General features: G+C 43.6%; 1 protein-coding gene across 2 annotated transcripts in view; it reads left to right on the top strand.

Annotated features, from left to right (window-relative positions):
- TRRAP (transformation/transcription domain associated protein) overlaps window positions 1-12,589 on the top strand; it is a 157,018-nt gene that overhangs the window by 36,290 nt on the left and 108,139 nt on the right. For both annotated transcript variants that reach the window (XM_066576375.1, XM_066576374.1), the window contains exons 22-27: window positions 5,967-6,118; window positions 8,504-8,703; window positions 9,272-9,489; window positions 9,611-9,808; window positions 10,550-10,810; window positions 11,049-11,210. In XM_066576375.1, coding sequence (XP_066432472.1) covers window positions 5,967-6,118; window positions 8,504-8,703; window positions 9,272-9,489; window positions 9,611-9,808; window positions 10,550-10,810; window positions 11,049-11,210 — 1,191 coding nt within the window. The remainder of the gene's footprint in view (window positions 1-5,966; window positions 6,119-8,503; window positions 8,704-9,271; window positions 9,490-9,610; window positions 9,809-10,549; window positions 10,811-11,048; window positions 11,211-12,589) is intronic.

Here is a 12,589-nt window from a genome sequence, read left to right as displayed (position 1 = left end):
ATACATCACTACTGCAGGTGCGCCAGCTAATGACCAACAGGGGTAATGCATGCATTGTGTGCACGGATCTCAGGGGCCACTTGTTCCTGTGCTGAACCATAGAGACATCTACATGAAGGTGGATATTTCGTAACCTGCTGGGACGGGTTGCATGCAAACTATGGCTATACCCTAAGAGAATGCTCCTTTATCCCCTTAAGGACATGGCCTATTTTGGGCATAAGGATGCAACAAATTTTGCGGGATTTTCATCTCCACTTTTCAAAAGCCATACATTTTGTTATTTTTCCATCAACGCGGCCATATGAGGGCTTGGTTTTTGCGCGGTGAACTGTAGTTTTTATTGGTGTCATTTTGGGGTAAATCTACTATATTGTAAAACTTTTTCTTTCTCTGTAAACCCTTTACATACAGCAATCTATATAGATCGCGGCATGTAGTAGGTTAAAAGCGGAGATCATTGTTCTCCTTGATCTCGGGTGTTGCAGCGGGAGGCCAGCTATCGATAACAGCCGGCTCCCGCTGCGGGATGGCGCAGGCTCACCTGCTGACCCGTGCCAGCCACGTGACGTAAGGTTACGTCCTGTCACAGTAAGCCCCATGCTGCCATGACGTAACCTCACGTCCCGTGGCGTTAAGGGGTTAAACATCAGCGATTATTTGCAAATAAGCAGATTTCTCGCCCTCCTGATTTTGGAGCCGCTCTTGTTTGTTCAGCTGCACCTTAACCATGAAAAGAAAATGTTAATTTCTGTGGAAATTGAAAGTTTATTTTAGTAATAATGCAGAAGGTTGTTTGTGTCTTGGTGTGGATCTACCCCAGAGGCACACACTGATATTTTGACTTGTGATCTTTAAAGGTCAGTTCCAATTTCATATTAATTAAGGTTTAATCGGGTATGAAATTCATGTTACAATCAGGTGAGCATCTAAATGTCTTATTCCAAAGTCTTTAAATAATGGGTTTTTTTCCCCAGCTGCTTTGGTTGAGGGATTGTATTTAGGAGCAAACGCAAGAGGAAACGTGAGGCTGGAAGAGATGCCGTCAGAATAAATGTGTATACACGTGTAATATCGTGCTAGCAAGCTGTATCATATGTAGCACAAATAGATGGTATTTAATATATCCAATATTTCATGCTAATTATTGAGGTGTTCCCAACTTCCGCTTTCAAATTTTTCTTCCCCCAAAGCTAGTTTTTAGTTGTTATACCCCTCGTTTTCTTACCTCCTCTCTCCACTAATTAACGGCACAGTCTCTGTTCCCTGCGTTTTTGTTTTTTTTTTAAATTTAGTTAGCGCTACTAATCCCATCCTGAATGCATTCAGCAGACGGTCTGCCATAGACTTGCATGAGTGCGTGCTCCCCATTTTGCTGCTTACATATACTGTTACATGCGGTATTGGAAAAAGAACCATACTTTTAAGAAAATTGCAAATACCTTGCTGGAGTCGATTTGCAGCTGATCTCTGCATGTCTATCCGTACAGAGTAGTGTAGCTGAATTTTTATCAGGGCTGTCGCAATGAACTTGAGTATCTTTTACACGGACAGTCTTTTTTTTTTCTTTTCCTCAGCTTCCAGAATTATTTTTACTGACCCTTTTTTTTTTTTTTAATTAATATATATATATATATATATATATATATCTTCTTTTTTTTTCATTTTATTAGGGGTAAAAAAAAGCTACAAAAAAATATTTTTTTTAAAGATGTTATTTATTTTTTAATTTATAGTTTATTCTTAAAATTAGTACATTTACGCTAAAATAATGTATGGGAACGAGTTCCTCATTTTGTTTTGGACGTTTTGATATATAAGGCTGGATTCACACGAACATATATCGGCTCGGTTTTCACGCTGAGCCGATATACGGTGTCCTCATCTGCAGGGGGAGGGGAGGATGGAAGAGCCAGGAGCAGGAACTAAGCTCCCGCCCCCTCTCTGCCCCTCTGCACTATTTGCAATGAAAGGAGGCGGGGTGAGGGCGGGGCTAAATTCTGAGAATTAGCCCCTCCCCCGCCTCTCCTCATTGCAAATAGTGCAGAGGGGCGGAGAGGAGGCAGAGAGGTGGCGAGAGCTCAGAGCACTGCTCCTGGCTCTTCCAGCCTCGCCACCCCCCCCCTACAGAGAGAGACGCCGTGTATCAGCTGGGCGTGAAAACCGAGCCGATATACGTTCGTGTGAATCCAGCCTAATATGTATGGTTTCGGATTACAGGGAGCATATTTTGACCGTTTTGGTTGGCTTTGAGTCTTTCTTTTTTTTATGTATATATTTTTATTTTACTCTGTGTTTTTATTTTTTTTTGTTAATTATTTTTTTTTACTTCTTTTTGTAACTATTTTTTTTAACATCTATATTCTCCATGACAACATATAAAACCTCTGAGGGGACCCTTCATATTGCCTTTTTTTTTTTTATGTGACATCTTTCCACTGTCACTGGGGCATCCATAGGAGCTGCATTCACAGGAGCCTGAGTTACAGGGGAAAACATCCCCCTTCAGTGACCTCAGTCACTAGAACAGAGCTGATCTGGGTCTGCTAGGACCCTGCAGCTCCGCTATGACAGGGGGCACCCGGCGGTCACGTGATTGTCGGGTTGCATGGTGGAAGTTATACTTCTGCTCTCACTCTCTAGTACATAGCACTCAGTGAGTACTATGTACCAGGGAAAGGAGAAGGCAGAAGTGGTTAAAAACCGATTCTCCCTTCTCCTCCCTTCTCAGCTGTGACTAACTTGACCCGACCTGATCCTGCTTGATTGCAGGAGGAGAGGCTTTAATCCCGCGCCGTACTTTTGCTATCGGCCGGGATTGAAGCCCAGGACTAAGCGCCGTATATTTACAGCGCCTGGTCCTTAAGGGGTTAAACAAGTGCCAGTCTGCTTGTTATATTTTTGATAGGTGTTCATCATCGGCCCGAGTATAAAGGCCTTTTCTCCAAGATCACTCCGTTATCTAATATTTTTCACGATATAACAGATTCAATTATTTTTGGTTTCTATTGGTTTTTCTGGAGAATTCTCGGCTGCGGATTGGCATCTGATGATATGTGCTGCTTTTTTATCCTGGCTGTGTCCATGCAGAATAATGGTCATGCGAGTAGAGCAGTTTATTATTACAGCGTCTTGCTGCCATATTGGCCTAGGATATCATATGGAGATTGTGAATTTGTTCTTATGCAGAGATCCAAATATCTTGTTTCCATTCACACATCCATAAAGATGATTTTTTTGATCATTTCTCACTGCGGTACCTGGCACTGCGATATCCGTATGTGTGTGACGTTGTCTGGTACTGCAGATCAGTCCCATTTACTGGAATGGGCTCAGCTAAGAACCATTCTGCTGCCCCTTCCATCTACAGATCATTGGGCTCTGCTGGTCAGACCACACCCATCATACATGAACTCTTTCCCCTTGCAACCAATTTTGGCCTTCCTGACCAGACCCCATTTCCAAGTCTCATATGTGTCACTATAAGTGGTAATAACTTTGGAATGCTTTTACTTTTGAAAGGATTCTGAAATATATTTTTCATGGCAAATTGTACTTTACGATATTAGTGAATTTTGGTTGATACCTTTAGTGTTCACTAAAAACAAACCCAAAATTCACAGAAAATTTAGAAAATTTTTAATTTTCGAACTTGAAATTTTTCTACTTGCAAGGCCAGTTTTACTGTGAAAATGCAAAATTATAAAAACCCATGGTTTTCTTCACATTTGCATGTCTTCACTCATGCGATGTTATGTGAAAAAAATTGCGGCATGTCCTATCTTTCTGCGTTTTGCTCTTTTTTATCGCCCATGTTTCCCTATGGCGCCTTAATTTTATCGCATCGCAGGAACTTGCAGTTTTTGTGCAATGCGTTTTTAAGATTAGAAGGTCCTATGGCCTTTCTCGCGAGAAAATCACAAGCGGCAACAATGTTTTTGTTAAGGAAAAGCAGCGCTAAATCGAGTGAGCAAAGACTCAATTTTGCTGCAACGTCGCGATCGCCGTGTCAAACGGCCCCGAGGCATATAATCATTCCACACAAATGGCTAATAAATACCATTTACCATATGTGCACTGTATGTCGGCTTCATTTTGTAAGCAGGCTTTTATTTATTTCGGAAGTCAGTAAGCGTGTGAGTATAGGGGCAATTTTTTCGAACTTTGAAGGAAATCTCTAAAACCTATTTTTTTAAGGGACCAATTTATTTCTGAAGTGACTTTCAGAGCCTTATATATTAGAAACCCCCATAAATCGCCCCTTCTTATAAACTGGCAGAGCCACGATCCCACTTTAGTTATGGGAGGCTCAGCTTAGTAATTAGCACCATGCATGTACGGCACAATATGGGAAGTCCTGACCCGTTGTCCGTACGTTTACCTCATGTGTTCCGGAAGGGGTTAACGGCTTCTACCAAAAACCGGCATCAATGTAAAAACCAGCAAAACCAATTTAAAGAGGACCTGTCACATCTTCCGACACGGGGAATGGGCTGCATACGTTGACAGCTGTGTCCTCGCTGGCTCCTGCCCTATTTTTGTCTACAACGGCTTCCTGCGTCATTCCACAGTAATTTTTTTGTCACGGACGTGACATCTGTCATGAAAACTATCTCGGAGCACCCATGGCCCAGAAAGATGCGAAGCCGAATGTCACAAACTTCCTGCATAGCAACTGTGCATACATGCTTAAAGGGGATCTGTCACCTACTTTTAGCTCTATAAGATGAGTTTATGGGCTGAAAGTAGGTGACCCGCGGAGTCCGAGGATGTAAGTGTTCTACTTACCCGTTGTTCCCCTTTCATCAGCGCTGAGAGACACTACTCAATGCATTGAGCGGTGCGCTAAGTAGTCCACCCACTCTTAATTATATAATGGGAGGACTACTTACCAGTGTTGCTCAACGCATTGAGCAATGGCTTCCAGCGCTGAAAAAGGAGGAACAGGGGAGGTAAGTATACAATGTAGATTCCCAGACTCAGTAGATCACCTACTTTCAGCCCATAAGCTAAGCTTAGCTCATAGGGCTAAAAGTAGGCGACAAAGTCTGTTGGCCTATAGTTCGAAAAATCGTTCAAACGAGCAAAAATTAATAATCATTCAATGTAAACGCAGTCAATAACCGAATGACGATTGATAAATCGCTTTTCATTCACATTATGCCGGAATAGGAATTTATCGAGGCTCATTCACTAATCGTTCGGTTTAAATGCCAATCGTTCAGTCGTTCTCACTTATACAATGAATGTGAACGGCTGAACGATTTTTAGCTTGAACGAGCCAACGATGTATCTGCCCGTATAAACTCTGACACTGTTTGCTCCTTCAAACAATAAATCGTTTGGTGTAAGCTGTCGCTATAGGCCCATCTAGACTCAGCGATTATCGCTCAAAAGCCATCTTTTGAGTGATAATCGTTGTGTCTAAATGCGCTGCAATCATTCACTGTTTGTGCACTATTTGTTCATCGGTGATTTCTAGCAAGCTAGAAATCACTGATGACTCTTATCAGCGCTGCACACTGATTTTCTCAGCAGGCGGCGCTGATAGTATTCTTTCAGTTGGTATCCCACTGGCAGTTCTCAGCAGTACACCAGCTGAAAGCTCAGAGAACGAAGCAGCTGTTTGCATATACAAAACAGCTGCTTTGTTCTCTGAGCTATCGCGTCGGTATCCTGCTCTGCCTGCATTAACTCTTAAGTAGCTAAAGTGTCATTTGAGCGATTTATCTTTAAGTGTAAATGGGGCTTTAAGTCTGTTTTCAAAAACTCCTCTTAACAATTAGAAGAGGGGATTCCTTGTAAAACCACATTGGCTTTCTACTTCTCTGCACATCTGATCTTGTAATCCAATTCTGTTTTTGTAGGAAGTTGTAAGCAGTCTTGTAATCAAGCAGATTTCCTAGGAGACCCCAGCGGCACCGCGTGTGTTTTGGAAGAGGTTTAATCACTGTTTGCTCTTTTAGGCCATCGAGACGGCGTTGGATTGTTTGAAGAGCGCAAACACTGAGCCCTACTATCGGAGACAGGCCTGGGAAGTGATCAAATGTTTCCTAGTGGCGATGATGAGCTTGGATGATAATAAACATGCATTGTACCAGCTGCTGGCACATCCCAAGTAAGAAATCCAGGCTGTTTGCATACAGGTTGTTAAAGTGGTTGATTCTGGCCTTCGATGAGTGTCTTGGAGGTTTATTGGCATTATGTCTTGCTGCAGATGAACAGATAGAGGCAATCGCCAAATTTAGACTCAAGGAGCAAAACTTTAAAGCAATCCTCCTCTGATCCCGGTGACGTAAGTTTGTCCCAGGAACGGTGTGTGACATTACCTGCAAATTCTGCTGCGACTACGCTGGTTCCTGATTCCCCTCTTCGGTCCTTTAAAATGGCGGCAGCATTCATGTTTTTACTTGGTGCACAGTGTACATTGGTAGTCTGAAACACGTCATGCTGATTTCACAACAGCAATGGCCTATCAGAGAGCAGTGTAGTGTATTTGACTACTGATCTACTACCAATGCACAATGTACTTCAAGTAGTCTTCGGGGCTCTGCGACCGTCTCAGAAGACCAAAGAGGCATTAGAATAAGACGGATCTAGGGCAAAATGGTGCAAATGGAGGTAATATTACTCTTCATTCTCCAGGAAGGTCACTTTAAATGCAGTACATTCAATTAAAGTCTTGATGCAATCAGTGAGTACCTATGTCATAGTGCAGGCTACAGCCCAGCTCCACATGTATTGTACACGGAGCCAGGAGCAAAGTTTTATGACACTTTAAAGGGGCTGTACGATGTTTTAAACTTATCCTCTATCCATAGGATAGAGAATAAGTGTCTGACTTGTGGGGTCCAGTGCAACTGATTGCAGTAATTGGGGTCTCGTGTCCCTCTGTGTGAATGGAACGCAGGGCAAGCATGTGCGCTGTTGCTTCAATTATCTATATGACAGTGCCAAAGAGAGGCTGAGTGCAAACACTTCTTGGCCGCTGCCCTATTCATATGGAGGGACACAGGACCCCTGTTCTTGTGATCAGTGGGGGTCCCAGTGGTCAGATCCCCACTAATCAGACATTTATTCCCTATCCACATAATGGGGATAAGTTTAATCCTTGGTACAACCCCTTTAACTCTGGACTTTCAGTGATTCTAGATGAAAAAACTTCTTTAAGTTTGATTGGCTACATTGCTAACTTACCTAGAACAGGAGGTAACCATCCATTTTGCTTTAAAGGGGTTGTCCAGTTGTAAACTATTGGTGGCCCATCAGCAGATTGGACCATCAATTGAAAAAAATGTAAATGTAAATTTGGTATCTGCGTAATCATACTGACCACCAAATAAAGTTATGTCATTTTTCCTGCAATACGTACACCATAAAAACAAGTCCCGCCCAAAGATGGCAGATCACCCTTCACCCCACATTTCACTCCACTTTAAAATAGTGCAGATTTTCTGCTGGGGACAGTCTGTACCATTGCCGGTACAAGTGAACGCACACCTTAGTCATGAATAACCCCTTCTTGGCATGTCGCTACTACATTAGCCCCACATTACTCTGGAATCAGTTCAGTCGACATACCCGAACCCTGCTGGCTGCCAAGAAAGTTGTCTTTGTGAACCAGCCCTATTGGTCATCCAGAGGGAGAAGCCAGATTGGGACTGGTGCCTTCTGAGTGTTACACCCTGTCATGCAAAAACTCGCCAGACTTCTCTGCGCCGGTCCTACTCTGATTTCGTGGACATCCGTTCCTTCATTCACTTGTGGTAGGGCATCAAAGATGGAGTGCCCTGTTTGGGACCCCCCCACTCTGAGCTAGAATGAAGAGGCGCTCTGTAGGACTCAAGCCTTACTTGTCCTCTAATGGACACCGTATCCAAGAAATGCCTGGCTGGTTGTGGCTGTTTGCCAGGAGTTGGGACCCTAGATGATTAGCTGATTGCCCCTGGGGCTGCATTTCGGTAGGGGCTGTCTCTGACGAAATGACCCCTTGAATTACTTGCTGCTATGGGCTTGTCTGCAGTGCTTTGTGTAGTCTGTGCAAAGGTTCTAATATACAAGTTCATTGCGGCCTCCCAGCAGGATAATTACCAGGTTTATTGTGTAAATGCTATACAGATGGAAAGGTCAGACAAGCACGAGAGCGAAGAGTTTAGTGGTTAAAATGTTAGTGCTAATCATACCCCACCATTACAAATCAATATTGGCCCTCCCCTCGGAAAGGCCAGGCTGATTATAGGCTTTCCCCTGTGCTGCCTGCTCAGTGTATATGAGAGTATTTCCTCTCTGCGCTGCTGCCTTCAAATGCTGCTTGTCAGATTGAGCCATCCGTCATGTTTTAGCCTAATAGGTGACAAAATGAAAATGCGATAGATGAGTTGGATCAGACCTGTTCCAGTGTGGAAGATGTATGGGCTGGGAAGCCGGGTGATAAACAGAATTTATGGCTTCCAGCACTGCTGCTAATGGTTGTTTTCTCCTTTTCTCTTTTCCCCCCCCACAGTTTTACTGAAAAATCCATCCCCAACGTCATAATCTCACATCGCTATAAAGCTCAGGACACTCCAGCCCGCAAGACCTTTGAGCAGGCGCTAACGGGAGCCTTCATGTCCGCTGTCATCAAGGACCTAAGGCCTAGCGCCCTTCCGTTTGTTGCTAGCCTGATCCGCCATTACACAATGGTAGCTGTTGCCCAGCAATGTGGTGAGTTGGCATTTGATATCCATTTCTACCCAATATTCAAGTGGTGTTGAAAGGGAAACCGCTAATGGGGTTGTTCCAACTGGAGCTTGATGGCCCCTACCTACAGGTAGGAAGAGACTGTCGGTCTTCTTGAGCTGGACGGCGGCGAATATGAAGAGGAGCCAATCAAAGGGGCACTTCTTCCTAAACCTAGCACTTAACACTAACATATAATGAGATGTCAGAAGTTTCAATATATTGGGGTACAGGTGCTGTGACTCCCAGCAATCACTAAAATGAACCGGCAGAAGCTCTCAGATGAATGCTGCGCCCTTCGGCTGTGATTGCCAAACGGAATATGGATTCATAGACTTTCTGTTAAGCCGTATGCTGCTCCAAAAAAAGTCGAATGGGCACAGCATCACATGCCAATTACTGCCTGTTCTTTGTGAAGATCGATGGGGGTCTGAGCACCTGGACTCCGACTAACCAGTACTATGGACAGGTCAGAAGTTTTTAAAAAGTTTAGTTACACTTAAAATTAAAAAAATGTATAAAAAGTTGTACTATTTTCTTTCTCTTTATCCAGGCCCATTCCTCTTACAATGCTACCAGGTTGGTAGTCAGCCGAGCACAGCCATGTTTCACAGTGAAGAGAATGGCTCGAAAGGCATGGATCCTCTTGTGTTGATTGACGCTATAGCAATCTGCATGGCCTACGAAGAGAAGGAGTTGTGCAAGATAGGAGAGGTCGCTTTGGCTGTGATATTTGATGTCGCCAGTATTATCCTCGGATCAAAAGAAAGGGTAACAACTTTAAGTTTGCATTTGCACCATCTCGTATGACCATTAGCGACCTATAACAAATCTGACCTTTTTTTTTTCCCTAAATATGCATCTTCGTTAATTTGCTTACGTTCTCTTTCAGGCATGCCAACTTCCATTGTTCTCTTACATTGTGGAACGCTTATGTGCATGCTGCTATGAACAAGCCTGGTATGCGAAGCTTGGCGGAGTGGTTTCCATTAAATTCCTCATGGAACGACTTCCTCTGATTTGGGTGCTTCAGAATCAGCAGACATTTCTGAAGGCCCTTCTCTTCGTCATGATGGACTTGACCGGAGAGGTATTTATTATTTAAGTGCTCAGGGCACTTTCCAGACATTTGTAATCTCTCTACTCAGGGGACGCACGCAAAGGGAATGTTGTCGTTGAGCAACCACTAATCAGATTGAAAGAATTGAATCTGTTTTACTTAATTGTATAAGAAGCACATTACAGATACAAATACAGTTTTTCTAGATGATTTTTATTATTAGTTTGCTATTAGTTTGGTCACTTTGCTGCTGGGTCTTGGTGATCTTTTGACTCCTTATTAGAGATGAGCGACCATACTCGCTAAGGGCAATTGCTCGAGCGAGCATTGCCCTTAGCAAGTACCTACCCGCTCAAGAGACAAGGTTCGGGTGTCGGCGCGGGGGTTCGGTGAGTTGCGGCAGTCAGCAGGGGGGAGCGGGGGGGAAGAGGGAGAGAGAGATCTCCCTGCTCTCCCCTGCACCTCCCTGCCCGCCGCCGGCACCCGAACCTTGTCTCTCGAGCGGGCAGGTACTCGCTAAGGGCAATGCTCGCTCGAGCAATTGCCCTTAGCGAGTATGCTCGCTCATCACTACTCCTTATACAAATTCATGATATGTTTTTGTGATTTTCAAAGGGGTTATCCCAGAATCTAATGTTGTTCTCTATCCACGGGAAAAAGCTGTTTCCTAAAGGTCATACATGAGTCAAGCTACATAAATATACTATTTTGAATCACGTCTTTAGATGCTTTTGTCCTCCTTCGGGAAATAATTTGCTTGCTACTTCCTAGGTTTCTAATGGAGCTGTTGCTATGGCAAAGACTACTCTGGAGCAACTTTTGATCAGATGTGCCACTCCACTAAAGGATGAGGAGAAGACGGAGGAGATAGTAAGTGCACAAGAGAAGTCTTTCCACCTGGTAACGCATGATCTTGTGCGCGAAGTGACGTCACCCAATCCAACTGTGAGGAAGCAGGCCATGCACTCTCTGCAAGTCCTGGCCCAAGTGACTGGCAAAGGTGTCACTATGATCATGGAACCCCATAAAGAGGTAAATCCTTATAAATGACAGATTTTACCTAGTGTTTGAGCAGGCGGGACATACCTGGCCTAAAGTTATAATTTGTTTTCTGTTATCCTGCATAGTCATAATTGTTATATTGTTCTACTTTTAGCTGGACTTTCCAGGTTGATTATGACCGCGCTTGTAAAGTCTCATATGTGACTGGAGAGGACTAAAATGCTGCATGGTTGGGTTTCCTATTACATTCCTATTGATCTCTATATAGGTACTACAAGACATGGTTCCTCCTAAGAAGCACCTCTTGCGTCACCAGCCAGCAAATGCTCAGATCGGCCTGATGGAGGGGAACACCTTCTGCACAACGCTACAGCCCAGGCTCTTCACAATGGATCTCAATGTCGTAGAACACAAAGTCTTTTATTCTGAGGTAATTTCTTGTTATGGTTTTAAATATTAAAGGGGTTGTCCAGGGTTAGGAAAACATGGCTGCTTTCTTTCAAACACAGTGCCACCCTTATCCATGGGGTTGTGTCCGCTATTGCAGCTCAGCTCCATTGAAGTGAATGGGAGCTGAACTGCAATACTAGACACAAACCACGCAGAAGGGTGGCCCTGTGTTTGGAAGAAAGGAAACGGTGTTTTTCTAACACTGGACAACCCCCTTTAACCCTTGGGAAAATGCGTTGTGGATTCCTTGGAATTACTCAACAGAAACATGCAAAAATTAACTGTCATAATGATTTTATTCGCAATTTTTTGAAAATTAAACATGAATTATGAGTGTTTTACATCCGGAAGATCATTTGTAATAATCCTGTAAATATATGTATTTTGATATAACACTTATATAATAAGACTCTATTAATTTTTAGTTTCTCTAATGTCTGTCTATCTTTCTCTGTAATACAGTGCCATATAAAGGCTCCCTATAGCTGCATATAATGTATATAGCACATGTTTCTAACACTATGCAGGACAGAGCTCCGATGTCGGAGAGCTGTTCTGCATAGTGTTAGAAACAGGTGTCTGACCTCGCCCAACATTGGAGCTATGCAGGGAAATCTCAATATCGGACGGGGTCCGACACTAGTTTGGAAAGGGTTAATCTCATGGACTACTTTAGGAGGATACATTGCTTTTCCTTTAGAAAACCCAATATAAGAGCATTGTTTTAAAGGGGTATACCCATCTTGGACTTTTATGAGTTATCCACAGTATATGCCATAAAAGTCTGATGTGAATCCAAACTCTGGGACTGGCACCTACCTTGAGATCTGACTTCCTGGGCCTGGTTATAGCGGTGGCTGGAGATGGTTGGCGTTATGGAAGCTGCCGAGTGGCTCTCTTATGCTGTTTCTGTAACTCCTATATAGATGAATAGTGATATGGAAACAGCATAGCACAGTGAGTCACTCTGTTTTTGCAGTTCCCAGAATCGCATGTCTTGCTGTGCTTTGCTCTTTCTGTAACTCCTATTCACGTCTGTGGGAGTTATGGAACCAATTTAGCACAACTGTCTCCACTGATCACGGTCAATGCACTCCTTGCAGCAGGCCGGACATCCGCATTCGTGTCGGAGCTGGAAAGGCCATGGAAGGTATAGCTCCCATTGATTTCAATAAGAGTTACACCTTCTATAGCACTTCTGGCTCTGACCCCAATGTGGATGGAGCTGCCAACAATGAGTCCAGAGGCTGTGATCAGCTGATCGCCGGGGGTCTCAAGCAGCAGACCCCTGTCAAGTCAATTACTGATGACCTGTCCCCAGAATAAGGTTAATGCCCAGAAAACCCTGGGTAACAAAGC

The sequence above is a fragment of the Eleutherodactylus coqui genome, chromosome 8 (genome assembly GCF_035609145.1).
Source record: "Eleutherodactylus coqui strain aEleCoq1 chromosome 8, aEleCoq1.hap1, whole genome shotgun sequence".
In the NCBI taxonomy this organism is placed as follows: Eukaryota; Metazoa; Chordata; class Amphibia; order Anura; family Eleutherodactylidae; genus Eleutherodactylus; species Eleutherodactylus coqui.
This window is presented reverse-complemented; position numbering and strand designations above follow the sequence as displayed.